This window comes from Leptopilina heterotoma, unplaced genomic scaffold, assembly GCF_015476425.1.
Source record: "Leptopilina heterotoma isolate Lh14 unplaced genomic scaffold, ASM1547642v1 Lhet_14, whole genome shotgun sequence".
Lineage (NCBI taxonomy): Eukaryota > Metazoa > Arthropoda > Insecta > Hymenoptera > Figitidae > Leptopilina > Leptopilina heterotoma.
Genome location: NW_025110859.1, coordinates 4,128,341 through 4,143,859, shown reverse-complemented (window position 1 = coordinate 4,143,859; position 15,519 = coordinate 4,128,341). Strand labels below are relative to the sequence as shown.

Below are 15,519 nucleotides of genomic sequence, written 5' to 3'. Positions count from 1 at the left end.
ATGTTTTCTAGTAATTTTTTGCATTTGACATTAAATATTAGGAAATTACTCCAAAATTGATTCGCATATTTAAGTTAATGGAACTGGTGTAAATTAATTTTACAATTGTTGATGATCTTCAATAATTTTTAATTCTATAATACGATTGTGCTTATATTATTCTCTATGACTATTTAATGACGTCAGGGAATTAGTATTTTAAAGGTTAACATTTTGACAGGCAAGAATCTGCAAACATCATTTTATCATCCATGATCACATCCACAATTATCGAGGAGAAGTGTCAGTATCCTGTTTTGAAAGAAATAATTCATCCTATGTGATTTGAAAGACTTGATAATTTTATGAAAAGTTTCGTACGAGTAAAACTATTGTCAGGTTTAGACCAACTATTTGAAGGCGTGTCATGTTGGCTCATCTCTTATAGTTCTTTATTTATATATATTCTTTATGACAACATTTTAAAGGTTAGAACGACGTGACGATTGTTCATTAAACTAATAAACGAATTGTAGGAATTAACGAAATAATATTTATAAACAATGGCAGCAGGAACAACTTTACAGGTAAAGAAATTGATGAAATCGTAGACTTAATTGTTTTTGAGATACTGGTGTCATCATCGAGTAGACTACTAATTACTATCTATAATTTACCACGTCTTTTTTTTCCCACAGAAAGCCATCGACTTAGTCACTAAAGCTACCGAAGAGGATAAAAAGAAGAATTACGAAGAAGCTCTTAGACTATATGAACATGCTGTAGAATATTTTCTTCATTCTCTCAAATGTTGGTATTTATACATAATACGTATATATAGTAAAATAGTAAAAGTCCTTGAAACGCCAAAACAATTATTTCATTCTTTTGGAATTTGATAATGATGATAGTGACAATAATTCAGGGTTGCCACAGGTCAGGAAGTCAGGGAATTCAGGGAAACGTCAGGAAAAGTAGAATTGGTCGGGGAAGTCAGGGATTTTTATTAAAAGTACTGGAAAAAATTAAATTTTTAGAATTCATAAGAAAATTATGAATTTTTGTGTTTTTTTTTTTTGTTTGCCTCATAAACTATGAAATTACCACGAAACCTTCAATTTTTTCTATTTCTGACAATAATTTCTAATTAAATAACTTTATTCATTAATAGATGAACTTCAAAAGGTATTCATTTGAAATTTTATAAAACTTCAGTTTTTAATGAATTTAATATTATGAATTTTAAAGAACTTAGATTTTGGAAAAATTGTAATATTTCAAATTTTTCTGATATTAGTTAAATGTTTTAATATATATATATAATAATTATTAAAAATATTGCATTTATAAAAGAATTTTAGTTAAAAACACTAAAAAATTTGAATTTTGGAGAAGTTACAAATGATTGCAAAAATTCAATTATATTACAAAATTTAGGAAATTTAATTATTTTTACAAGAATTCAATTATTTACAAATTTGTTATAAATTTCTTCGTAAAAATACCATTATTTTCATAACCTATACAATTTTTACAGAGATTCAATTATTTTTGTAAATAATGAAATTCTTTTTAGGAATTCAATTATTTTCACAAATAATACAACTCATCGCAGAATATCAATTATTTTTAATACAATTTTAATCGAATTTCTCGAAAAATGTAATTATTCTTAAAAATTTGTTGATAAAATTATTTACGAGAATTCAATTTTAAGAAACATTCAATTCTTCAATACATTATTTATTGAAATTATTTTTGTATTTAAATAATTGAATTCTCGTAAAATTTTCTAATATTGATTAAAAAATGCATTTCAGATAAAATTTTAGATAATCATTACTTTCATAAATAATAAAAATTTACAAGAATTTAATTATTTACAATTTTTTTTATAAATTTCTTCGTAATAATTCCATTATTTTCATAAACTATACAATTTTTTACAGAAATTCAATTATTTTCGTAAATAATGAAATTCTTTTTAAGAATTAAATTTATTTTTATAAATAATAAAACTAATCGCAAAATTTCAATTTTAATCGAATTCCTAGAAAAATGTAATTATTCCTAAAATTTTATTAAAATTCGTTGAATGAATTCAATTATTTAAAAATTAGTTGATAATATTCTTTATGAGAATTAAATTTTAAGAAATATTCAATTATTCAATAAATTATTTATTTTTGTATTTAATTGATTGGAAAATAAAGAAATAAATAAATCATTGAATTCTCGTAGAATTTTCTAATAAATATTGATTAAAAAATGGATTTCACTTTAAATTTTAGATAATAATTTCACATTTAAAAGCATTAAAACGTAAATTTTTAAAAATAATTTAATTTTGAAATAGTTTTATATTAAAATCTTTGAAAATCTGAATTTTTCATACTTTTAATTAATAATTCTGCAGAACTAATTTTTTTGAAAAAGTTTAACTGAATTTAAAAAAAAAATTATTTCATGTTTTTATTTTCTAATATATAATTAATTGAAGCATTTCCGAATAAACGAAATTTCGTGTAAAATTGAATTATAAACAAATAAATTTGGAAATTATTAAAAACCTTTTTCAAAAATTATTAAAAATAATTGATGTAAAGAAAAATTTTAGTTAAAAATTCTAAAAAATGATTGCAGAAAATTCAATTATTTTCAAAAGTTATAAAATAATTCGCAGAAATTAAATTATGTTCTAAAATTTTTTTTAAATTCTCGTCAAAATTTCAATTATTGTTATAAATTTAAAAAATTCTTCTCCGAAATTCAATTATTTTTAAAAATTTTATTAAAATTCTTGGCAAAATTCCAATTATTTTTAAAAATTCTTGAAAAAATTTCAATTATTTTTAAAAATTTTCCTCAATTCAATGATTTTTAATATCTACTATGTATTTTAATAAAATTTTCCAAAAGAATTCAATTATTTTTAAAAAATTTAATAAAATTCTTCTCAAACCTTTAATTATTTTCATAGAATAGTAAAAATTTCACAGAAATTCAATTATTTACAAATTTTCCATAAATTTTTTCGTAATCATTCAATTATTTTTGTAAATAATAAAATTCTTTTTAGGAATTCAATTATTTTCACAAATAATAAAACTCATCGCAGTATTTCAATTATTTTTAGTACAATTTTAATCAAATCTCTCGAAAAATGTAATTATTCTTAAAAATTTTATTAAAATTTTTTGATAGAATTCAATTTTTTAAAAATTATGTTGATAAAATTCTTTATGGTAATTGAATTTTAAGTTATATTTAATTGTTCAATAAATTATCTATTTTTGTATTTAAATAATTGAATTCTGTAGAATTTTTTAATAAAAATTGATTTAAAAATGAATTTCAGTTAAAATTTTAGATAGTAATTGAATATTAAAAGCAATATAGCATGAATTTTTGGAAATACATAATTGAATTTTGAAATTAATTTTTTTGAAAAAGTTTAAATGAATTTTTTTTATATTATTTGAAGTTTTTATTTTCTAATATATAATTAATTGAAGAATTTACGAATAATTGAAATTTCGTAAAATTGAATATTGTAAACAAATGGATTTGAAAATTGTCAAAGAACTCTTTCAAAAATTATTAAAAATAATTGATTTAAAGAAAAATTTAGAAAAATTTAGTTAAAAATTCTGGAAAAATAATAATTGATTTGAATTGACGAAAATAATTTTAAAGAAGTTACAGCAACAATATTCTTTCATAATATAAAATAATTATTTTATCCCTCGGTCATGTTTTGTAATAATATTCTTAAAAGTTATTGAATTTTAAAAGGTTTGAATTTGAATCTTTTGAAAAATCTTATTTCCTATGGAAAAATAATAATGATTAAATATTTATTTAAAAAAGAAGTTATTGATGTTTTCGAATAATTTGACTTTTGAAGAAATTTGTAAATAAATTTAAGACATTTTTTTGAGTATCTAATAATTTTTAGAGTGAATCAGAATATTCGTTAGGGTCAAGGTAAAAAGAGAAAATTTTGTCTGGAAATCAGGGAAATGTCAGGGAAAAAGAAAATTAAATTTTTGTAGCAAGCCTGTAATTGTTTCCGTTTTCTTTTTTAGATGAAGCACAAGGTGACAGAGCAAAAGAGAGCATTAGATCAAAATGTAATCAGTATTTGGATCGAGCTGAGAAATTAAAGGCACATTTAAAGAAGGGAAAAAAGAAACCTGTCAAGGCTGGCGAAGATGATTCTAAAAGCGAAGACAAGAAAAGCGACAGTGGTGATAGTGATACAGACAGCGATCCAGAGAAAAAGAAACTACAAACCAAACTAGAGGGTGCTATAATAATGGAAAAACCAAATATAAAATGGAGTGATGTTGCTGGACTTGATTTAGCTAAAGAAGCTTTAAAGGAAGCTGTTATATTGCCTATTCGATTTCCTCATCTATTCACGGGAAAACGTGTTCCATGGAAGGGAATTTTACTCTTTGGGGTAAATTTGAAAAGCAATTTTTTTTTCAGTTGTAAGAAATGTTATAAATTACATAATTATTAAAAGATGGAGGGTAAAAATATATTTGCTTTGCAGCCCCCAGGTACCGGTAAATCGTATTTAGCAAAAGCAGTAGCAACGGAAGCTGACAATTCGACCTTCTTTTCTGTTTCTTCATCCGATTTGGTGAGCAAGTGGCTCGGAGAATCTGAGAAACTTGTGAAAAATTTATTTGAATTAGCTCGACATCACAAACCTAGCATCATTTTTATCGATGAAGTGGATTCTCTGTGCTCGTCACGATCCGATAATGAATCCGAGTCAGCTCGACGAATAAAAACTGAATTTTTAGTACAAATGCAAGGTAAAAAGCATATTTTATTTCAAAACGACCCACTTTATAAACAATTGCCATTGTAAGGCAATTTTTAAATAATTATTTCTCCTATTTATCAGGGACAAACTTTATTTACTATTAATGGTTTTAAAAGAAAAATTTCTCAACTTTACGATGGTAAAAAAAATTAAGTTTACAATTAATTAAATTTTACAAAGATTTCAAAGGTTTCTTTATAAATTATATTATTTAAAAGAAATATCTTTTCACCATCGTAAAGTTGAAAAATTTATCTTTTAAAACCACTAATAGTAAATAAAGTTTGGCTTTAAAAAAGTAGGAGAAATAATTATTTAAAAATTGCCTTACAATGGCAATTGTTCACAAGATGGATCGTTTTGAAATGAAATGCGCAATATATTTATTTTTAAATTGTGCAGGGCTCGAAAATTCTTCGCAAAAATTTAATCAGGTTCAAACATTTTTTAAAAATTCTCATCAAAATTTCACTTATTTTTAGAAATAAAATTCTTCTCCGAAACTAAATTATTTTCAAAAATTGATATTAATAAAATTTTTGGCAAAATTTCAATTATTTTCAAAAATTTTCCTCAATTTAATAATATTCAATATCTACTATTTTAATCAATTTTCCAAAAAAATTCCATTACTTAAAAAAAAATTAATAAAATTCTACGCAAACATTTAATTATTATTTACATAAATAATAAAACTCATCGCAGAATTAAAATTATTTTTAATACCTATAGATACATTTTTATTCGAATTTTTCGGAAAATGTAATTATTCTTAAAAATTTATTAAAAATCGTAGAAAGAATCCAATTATTTAAAAATTTGTTGATAGAATTCTTTATGAGAATTGAATTTTAAGAAACATTGAATTATTCAATAAATTATTTATGTTTCTATTTAAATAATTGAATTCTAGTTTAATTTTCTAATAAAAATTGAATGAAAAATGAATTTCAGTTTAAATTTAAATTGATTTTTTTATATTTATTTAATGTTTTTATTTTCTAATATAAATGTAATTGAAGAATTTACGAATTACTGAAATTCGTAAAATTGAATAATGTAAACCAATGGATTTGAAAATTCCCAAAGAAGTTTTTCAAAAATTATTAAAAATAATGCGTTTATAGAAAAATTTTAGTTAAAAACACAAAAACAAAATTTAATTTTGGAAAGTTACAAATTATTGCAGAAATTCAATTATTTTCAAGAGTAATAATATTCTTCGCATAAATTAAGTATTCTTAAAAAATAATAAAATTCTTCTTAAGAATTCAATTATTTTCATAAATAATAAAAATTTACAAGAATTTAATTATATACAATTTTGTTGTAAATTTCTTCGTAATAATAATCCCATTATTTTCAGAAACTATTCAATTTTTACAAATATTTAATTATTTTTGTAAATAATGAAATTCCTTTTAGGAATTCAATTGTTTTTATAAATAACAAAACTCATTGCAAAATTTCAATTTTAATCGAATTCCTAGAAAAATGTAATTATTCTTAAAAATTCTATTAAAATTCATCGAAAGAATTTCGTGATTTAAAAATTTATTGATAAAATTTTTTATGAGAATTCAATTTTGAGAAACATTCAATTATTTAATAATTTATTTATTTTTGTATTTAATTGATTGGAAAATAAAGAAATAAATAAATAATTGAATTCTCGTAGCATTTTCTAATAAATATTGATTAAAAAATGGATTTCATTAAAAATTTTAGATAATTATGGTTAAAAGCATTACAGACTATATTTAATTTAATTTTGAAAAGGTTTCAAATTAATGTCTTTGAAAATATGAATTTTTCATACTTTTAACTAACAATTCTGCAAAATTATTTTATTTTGAAAAAGTTTAACTGCATTTTCTTAAAAATTATTTCATGTTTTTATTTTTTAATATATATTTAATTGGAGAATTTGCGAAAAATTGAAATTTTGTAAAATTGAATTGTAGACAAATGAATTTGAAAATTCTCAAAGAACTTTTTCAAAAATTATTAAAAATAATGCATTCATAGAAGAATTTTAGTTAAAAACACTACAAAATTTAAATTTTTGAGAAGTTACAAATGATTGCAAAAATTTAATTATGTTCAAAAATTTAGAAAAATTCTCCTTAAAATTTTAATTATTTTTATAAATAAAAAAAATTTTTCACCGAAATTCAATTATTTTAAAAAAATTTAATAAAATTCTAGCCCAAATTGCAATTATTTTCAAAAATTTTCCTCAATTCAATGATTTTCAATATCTACTAATTTAACAAAAATTTTTCCTACGAATTCAATTATTTACAATTTTGTTGTAAATTTCTTCGTAATAATCCTATTGTTTTCATAAACTATACAATTTTTACAGAGATTCAATTATTTTCGTGAATAATGAAATTCTTTTTAGGAATTCAATTGTTTTTATTAAAACTCATCGCAAAATTTCAATTTTAATCGAATTCCTACAAAAATGTAATTATTCTTAAAAATTCTATTAAAATTCATCGAAAGAATTTCATGATTTAAAAATTTATTGATAAAATTCTTTATGAGAATTCAATTTTAAGAAACATTCAATTATTCAATAAATTATTTATTTTTGTATTTAATTGGTTGTAAAATAAAGAAATCAATAAATTAATTTTTCGTAGAATTTTCTAATAAATACTGATTTAAAAATGAATTTCAGTTAAAATTTTAGATTATAATTGAAGATTAAAAGCAATATAGTGTAAATTTTTAGAAATAATTAAATTTTGAAATTAATTTTTTTGAAAAAGTTTAATTGAATTTTTTTTTGTATTATTTTCTAATATATATATTTAATTGAAGAATTTACGAATAATTGAAATTTGTAAAATTGAATATTATAACATAACAGAGAATATATAACAGAGAACTTTTTCGAAAATTAATTGATTTAAAGAAGAACTTTAGTGGAAAATTCTTGAAAATAATAATTGAATTGAAATGATGAAAATAATTTTGAAGAAGTAGGCAATTATCTTATAATATAAAATAATGATAATGTTATATTTTTGTCAGTAATTTAATCCGTAATTTTTAATTTTTGGTTCATAAAGTCCATATTTTTAAATACTTTCACTGTTTCGAGCCCTGATTGTGTAGAATTTATTTTCAAATTATAATAAAATTATTATTATTTTTAGTTTTTAAATGTTGAAAATGATTATCTTTCAGGCGTGGGAAATGACAATGATGGTATTCTAGTCCTTGGAGCGACGAACATTCCCTGGGTTTTAGACTCTGCTATTAGAAGAAGATTCGAGAAAAGGATTTACATTCCTCTTCCGGAATTGCAAGCCAGAGCGATAATGTTTAAATTACATTTGGGAAATACGTCACATTGCTTGAATGATGAGCACTTTAAACAACTCGCGGCTGCTACCGAGGGATATTCAGGAGCTGACATAAGCATCATCGTCAGGGACGCTCTAATGCAACCTGTTCGACAAGTGCAGACCGCCACCCACTTTAAAAAAGTTCGAGGTCCTTCGCCTAAAGATCCGTCCTCGATTGTCGATGATCTTCTTACTCCTTGTTCGCCTGGTGATCCTGACGCAATCGAAATGAACTGGATGGACGTGGACGGCGACAAACTTTACGAGCCTCCAGTGACAATGGTGAAAAATTTTTTAAATCAACTTTAATTGAATTATTAAATAACTTGAATTCAATAATTGGAATTAACTAATTTGAATTAAATAATTTGAAAATCAATAAATAATTTGCAATTGACATTTTAGAGAGACATGCTGAAGTCTTTGTCAACAACTCGACCGACTGTCAATGAGGAGGACATGTCAAAATTAGAAAAATTCAAGGAAGACTTTGGCCAAGAGGGTTGATGTCGTCGGTATTTAGCGGGAGAACAAGAGTTTTCAGGCACACGAATACTTGAGTTGATCACGCTTGCCTTAATCCCTTCCTGGACATTACTCTTTCTCACGACGACGGCTGCGTCGTCGTTCTACCATCTTTGAAAGCATTTCTCCGTCTCTTACAATTTTACTGCAAGAGATTTAATCGCTAAATATGTACATTATCTTTTTATTTTCTGTTTCCCTCCTCCTCCTCTTCTGAGGTCGAAAACTCATCGACACGTAAGAAATAAGAAAGATACTATTTTTTGAGATAAACGATATTTGAACTTTGGAACTTTTAAATGTCTTCTTTTTTTAATCGCTCTACACTGTAGTAAATAAAATAATTTTAACGTCACTGAATGAAAAAAGGATAAACTTAAAGTACGCATGATTTAAAGAAAAAAATAGATAGAAATTTTAAGAGAAAAAAAAATAAAGTAAGGACGATAATAGAAGAGTGTAGATTGTAAAACTATGATAGATTCAATGCTAATTAATTACCATATTTAGCGTTTTATTACAAAAATTTTGTTACGCATTTTTACTTTGCAGTTTAGACAATGGATTAATTACTGTGTAAAGAAAATGGAGAATTTAAGATCACGTTTGGAAATTCAAAACAAGTAATTGATCCACTGAAAAACTCTTATACACTGATGTAAATGTATGTGTGTTATAAATAATCAGAACACTCGTTCTTATGTAAATTATTTTTATTGTTAACTAAATAAATAACAACTTAGACATACAGCAATCGGATTAAATTGGATTTACAAGTTTTTTTTATTTTTATAACAGGATGAAAAGTATCAAAGAGAATATAGTCATATGTCTATCATAGACTCTGGCTTATAAAATTTGAATCTAGATATACTATCGTAATAGTTATGTCATCGCGAAAAACTCGCACGACTTCACTTGGAAGTGTTAAGTACTGTGACAGTTTTCCATGATCGATGCCAAATTCAGTGCCACCGAGAGCATTTCTCAAAAGATGCGTCGCAGCATTACTATCGAGTGGCTTCATTTTTAAACCCTCCTTTCTTTGCAATAATTTCTTATTAATCTCAGATAATTTCATATTTTTCCGTGACAATTTCAATGGTGTGAGAGTTACCTTGCCTCGCATGTGCTCGCCAACGAGTTTCACTGCTTGCAATGGTGACATTAAATCCCATAAACCATCACTGCCGAGAATTAAAAATTTATCACATGGTCGGAGACGATGGTATTGTATTTCAGGTTTTGCTGTCAGGTACGGTGGTGTATGATAATTCGGTGGGATGGAATTCTCACCAAGGAAAGGTACAACTTTGGTTTCCAAAAATTCTTTACTCCATTTATAACGAAAATCGCCGAGTGCTCGCAATGGTGCTAATTGTCCAAGAAGTCGTTCCATTTTGATGACTGTCATCTTTTCGTTTGTCGGATGCTCCGAGAGAATTCTCACAACTTCCGATTGATTGTCGGTATTGTGCTCCACGGCCAGTGCTTTTGCTGTCCAGGTATCGTCTTCTGAAGAAAAACGAGAAAAAATTAAACAGGGTTGCTACAAAAACTTTATTTTGCTTTTCCCTAACTTTTCCCTCATTTCTAGACAAAATTTTTTCTTTTTCCCTGACCATAAAGAATATTCTGATTCACTCTAAAAATTATTAGATACTAAACAAATGTTCTATTACATTTATTTACCAATTTCTCAAATTGTCAAATTATTCGAAAACAATAACTTTTTTTCAAATAAATATTTAATCATTACTATTTTCCCATAGGAAATAAGATTTTCAATAATTTCAAATTTAAACCTTCTAAAAGTCAATAACTTTTAAGAATATTATTATAAAACATGACAGAGAGATAAAATAATTATTTTATATTATAAGAATATTGTTACTGTAACTTATTCAAATTTATTTTCATCAATTCAATTCAATTATTATTCTTATAGAATTTTTAACTAAAATTTTTCTTTAAATCAATTGTTTTTAATAAATTTCGAAAAAGTTCTTTGAAAATTTTCAAATCCATTTGTTATAATATTCAATTTTACGAATTTCAATTATTCGTAAATTATTCAATTAAATTTATATTAGAAAATAAAAACTTTAAATAATATAAAAAAAAATTCAATTAAACTTTTTTAAAGAAAGCAATTTCAAAATTCAATTATTTCTAAAAATTTAAGCTATATTGCTTTTAATATTCAATTTTAATCTAAAATTTTAACTGAAATTCATTTTTAAATAAATTTTTATTAGAAAATTCTACTAGAATTCAATTATTTAAATAAAATAATATATAATTTATTGAATAATTGAATATTTCTTATAATTCAATTCCAATAAAGAATTTTATTAACTAATTTTTAAATAATTGAATTCTTTCAACGAATTATAATAAAAAATATTAATAATTACATTTATAATTATATTTTTCGAGAAAATCGATTAAAATTGTATTAAAAATAATTGAAATTTTGTGATAAGTTTTATTATTTATGAAAGTAATTGAATCCCTAAGAAAAATTTTATTATTTTTGAACAATAATAAATATTTTTTTTAATTATTAATTAATTTTATTTATTAATTAATAAATATTTTCAATATTTTCCAAATAAAATTTTTTTTTCGTGTTTTTAACTAAAATTCTTGAATGCATTATTTTTAATAATTTTCGAAAAAGTTCTTTGACAATTTTCAAATTCATTTGTTTAGAATATTTAATTTTATAAATTTCAATTATTCGTAAATTCTTCAATTAAATTTATATTAGAAAATAAAAACTTTTAATAATAGTATCAAAAAAATTTATTTTAACTTTTTTAATAAAATTAATTGCAAAATTTAATTATTTCTAAAAATTTATACTATATTGCTTTCAATATTCAATTATTATCTAAAATTTTAACTGAACTTCATTTTTAAATAAATTTTTATTAGAAAATTCTACTAGAATTCAATTATTTAAATAAAAAATAAATAATTTATTGAATAATTGAATATTTCTTAAAATTCAATTCCAATAAAGAATTTTATTAACTAATTTTTAAATAATTGAATTCTTTCAACGAATTTTAATAAAATTTTTAAGAATAATTACATTTTTCGAGAATTTTGATTAAAATTGTATTAAAAATATTTGAAATTCTGCGATGAGTTTTAATATTTATGAAAATAATTGAATTCCTAAGAAGAATTTTATTATTTTTGAACAATATTTAATTTTGGCGCAGAATATTATTACTCTTGAAAATAATTGAATTACTGCGATAATTTGCAACTTTTCCAAGTAACATTTTTTTTTTTATGTTTTGAACTAAAGTTCTTGAATGCATTATTTTAAATACTTTTTGAAAAAGTTCTTTGAGAATTTTCAAATTCACTTGTTTACAATTCAATTTTACAAAATTTTAATTATTCGCAAATTCTCCAATTATTATATATGTATTAGAAAATAAAAACATGAAATAATTTTTAAAAAAATACAGTTAAACTTTTTCAAAAAAAATAATTCTGCAGAATTGTTAGTTAAAAGTATGAAAAATTCAGATTTTTAAAGATTTTAATTTGAAACTTTTTCAAAATTAAATTATTTCTAAAAATATACTCTGTAATGCTTTCAACAATGATTATCTAAAATTTTAACAGAAATCCATTTTTAAATCAATATTTTTTAGAAAATTCTACGAGAATTCAATTATTTATTTATTTATTTTGCAATCAATTAAATATAAAAAATAAATAATTTATTAAATAATTGAATGTTTCGCAAAATTGAATTCTCATAAAGAATTTTATAAATAAACTTTTAAATCATGAGATTCTTTTGATGAATTTTAATAGAATTTTTAAGAATAATTACATTTTTTTAGGAATTCGATTAAAATTGAAATTTTGCAATGAGTTTTATTATTTATAAAAATAATTGAATTCCTAAAAAGAATTTCATTATTTACGAAAATAATTGAATCTCTGTAAAAAATTGTATTGTTTATGAAAGTAATGTAATTATTACAAAGAAATTTATAACAAAATTGTAAATAATTAAATTCTTGTAAATTTCTATTATTTATGAAAATAATGATTATCTAAAATTTTAACTGAAATCCATTTTTTAATCAATATTACAAAATTTTGCAAGAATTCAATTATTTTAATACATTTTCTTAGAATCTCAGTTTCTCAGTTTCTTAAAATTTAATTCTCGTAAATAATTTTATCAACAAATTTTTAAGAATAATTACATTTTTCGAGAAAATTAATTAAAATTGTATTACAAATAATTGAAATTCTGATATGAGTTTTATTATTTATGAAAGTAATTGAATTCCTAAGAAGAATTTTATTATTATTATTTAAGAATACTTAATTTTTGCGGAAAATATTATTACTCTTGAAAATAATTGAATTTCTACAATAATTTGTAACTCTTCAAAAATAAATTTTTTCTTCCTGTTTTTAATTAAAATTCTTCTATAAATGCATTATTTTTAATAATTTTTGAAAAACTTCTTTGAAATTTTTCAAATAATTGAATTCTTTCAACGAATTTTAATACAATTTTTAGGAATAATTACATTTTTCTATGGAATTCGATTAAAATTGAAATTTTGCGATGAGTTTTATTATTTATAAAAATAATTGAATTCCTAAAATGAATTTCATTATTTACGAAAATAATTGAATCTCTGTAAAAAAAATTGTATTATAGTTTATGAAAATAATGGAATTATTACGAAGAAATGTATAAGAAATTTGTAAATAATTGAATTCTTGTGAATTTTTATTATTTATGAAAGTAATTAAATGTTTTCGTAGATATAATTTTTTAAAAATTTGTTTTAAATAATTGAATTCTTTGGGAAAATTTTTGTTAAAATAGAAGATATTGAAAATCATTGAATTGGGGAAAATTTTTGAAAATAATTGCAAGTTAGCCAAGAATTTTATTAAATTTTTTCAAAATTATTGAATTTCGGAGAAGAATTTTTTTATTCATAAAGATAATTGAAATTTTGAGGAGAATTTTTCTTAATTTTTGAACATAATTGAATTTTTGCAATCATATGTAGCTTCTTCAAAATTCAAATTTTTTAGTGTTTTTAACTAAAATTATTTTTAATAATTATAATTAGATATTGTTAAAACTTTTAGCTAATTTTAGAAGAATTTGAAATATTACAATTTTTCAAACATCTAATTTCTTTAAAATTCCTAATTAAATAAGAAAAGTTTCTCTGAAATTACCGGAAAGAACTCCAAGTATTGCTTGACAATCACCAACACCAGCAACATGTAGATGTTGACCTTTAATATGAGCAACAACAGCAACTGCCCCGGACATTGCGACCGATAATGTTCTCGCAGAATCCCGTCTATTCATCTCAGAAAGAGCTTCATTCGACAAATCGCTATCTAATCGAAGAAATGCCTTTTCAATTGCATCCTCCACTAAAAATTCACTTCCAGATTTTGTTTCAGACAATTCTTTCGTAAATGCCAGAAAACTTGATCGATACAAATCTCGAATCTCTGTGACGAATTCCACATTGTCTTCGTAAGTTTCTATTAATTCTAATTCATTCCGAGTGTCCACTGATTCCATATACTGCTTGAGAAGATCCTGAGGCAAAAGACACGCGGAAATATATTGAAAAAGACGTTTTGATACGACTTGAGCACACGCTCCACCTCCATGACCATCAAATACACCAAATAGAATACCTGTAGGAAAATTTTTATTTAAAATTAAAATTAGATAATTTTATTACAATTTTTATTAATTACCTCCGGTTAACAAACATTTTGCTTCAGATCTCGTATCTTCAATGGGATTATTAGATGCCAATTGATTTGATTCATAATGTTTAACAATATTTGTCGAATTTACTTCCTTATTAAATTCATTAGTCTGTAAAATATCGGTGACCTAAAAATGCAAAATAATTATAAAAATAAAATTAAGAATCGCATAGAATAATAAATCTTTGGAAATAGAAATAACTCTAAGAAACGTCGAAAAAGTATTTCAAAATGTTATTTATACTTGCAAAAAAAAAACAATAAGCCGTTTCAAATTGAAGTTTCAATTCCAATTAATTAATTTAAATATAAATGAAGCATGAATAATAATTTAAATGATTTAAATTACCTCCTGTGGTGTGAGACGTGGTAAAGCAACGTAGAAACGTAAAAAATTGTCTCCTGTACTGCGTTTAGCATAATTTGTACATAAATTACTGCACTTTTCAATCAAACGACAAAAACGAAAATGCATGACCATCCTCTCATCAAAAATTCAACTTTCTATTTTTTGATTTCTTTAGCAAATTTCTTTCTTTATTCCTCTGCTTTTAATACACATTTTCATGATTTTCAATTAATTTATAGGTTAAGTTTAAATAAGTATTCTAAACTGAAATAAATTCTTTCCGTTTTCGTCAAAAACTTGCAAAATATATAATGTTTATATTTTATTTCCAATTTAAAATTTTTCAAAAAGCTGCAGTTGTTCGAAAATTAGGAAAAATTTTGAATATTTTTCTAACTACAATACACACAGTTTGATTCGTCCAAAAACATGAATCATTTTTTACTTCGTTTACTTCTGTCTTCTGTTTGCTTCTGTTCTAAAAAAAAAAGTTAAATTACGTCGTATTAAAAAGAAATATGAATTTATAAAATGAAAACATTCATTTTTAAATGCATTTAAACGTTAGCCGCATTTATAAATATTTATTAAACACATTGCACAATAAAGAATTGTTAAAGCATCAAATGCTTAAAATTAGATTTTTTTTTAAATGTTCGTAT

General features: G+C 22.6%; 2 protein-coding genes across 3 annotated transcripts; one reads left to right on the top strand and one right to left on the bottom strand.

Moving 5' to 3' along the window:
- The first annotated feature begins 20 nt into the window (after positions 1-20).
- Positions 21-9,460, top strand: LOC122497794 (vacuolar protein sorting-associated protein 4). Its single transcript, XM_043605089.1, has 6 exons — positions 21-566; positions 678-789; positions 4,068-4,444; positions 4,541-4,808; positions 8,021-8,463; positions 8,587-9,460. Exons 1-6 carry the CDS (start codon positions 543-545, stop codon positions 8,686-8,688), a joined length of 1,326 nt encoding a protein of 441 aa, XP_043461024.1. The 5' UTR covers positions 21-542; the 3' UTR covers positions 8,689-9,460.
- On the bottom strand, positions 9,402-15,415 carry LOC122497793 (pyruvate dehydrogenase [acetyl-transferring]-phosphatase 1, mitochondrial). 2 transcript variants are annotated; one of them, XM_043605088.1, is made up of 4 exons: positions 14,858-15,415; positions 14,494-14,635; positions 13,954-14,430; positions 9,402-10,218 (listed from the first exon to the last, which is right to left on the bottom strand). In XM_043605088.1, the coding sequence occupies exons 1-4, from the start codon at positions 14,987-14,989 to the stop codon at positions 9,542-9,544; spliced, it is 1,428 nt and encodes a 475-aa protein (XP_043461023.1). In that variant the 5' UTR covers positions 14,990-15,415; the 3' UTR covers positions 9,402-9,541. The 2 variants fall into 2 exon arrangements, with proteins under 2 accessions (XP_043461023.1, XP_043461022.1); XM_043605087.1 differs by having other exon boundaries at positions 9,402-10,221; positions 14,858-15,406.
- Positions 15,416-15,519: the final 104 nt, after the last annotated feature.

Bases quoted from the DNA above. Each gene is read 5' to 3' on its own strand.
- LOC122497794 (XM_043605089.1), top strand. From the start codon at position 543: ATGGCAGCAGGAACAACTTTACAG. The intron at 790-4,067 runs GTTGGTATTTAT...TTTCTTTTTTAG, and splicing joins TTTTCTTCATTCTCTCAAAT to ATGAAGCACAAGGTGACAGA. The intron at 4,445-4,540 runs GTAAATTTGAAA...TTTGCTTTGCAG, and splicing joins AGGGAATTTTACTCTTTGGG to CCCCCAGGTACCGGTAAATC.
- LOC122497793 (XM_043605087.1), bottom strand. From the start codon at position 14,989: ATGGTCATGCATTTTCGTTTTTGTCGTTTGATTGAAAAGTGCAGTAAT. The intron at 14,636-14,857 runs GTAATTTAAATC...TTGCATTTTTAG, and splicing joins CACGTCTCACACCACAGGAG to GTCACCGATATTTTACAGAC. The intron at 10,222-13,953 runs GTAATTTCAGAG...GTTTTTCTTCAG, and splicing joins AATACTTGGAGTTCTTTCCG to AAGACGATACCTGGACAGCA.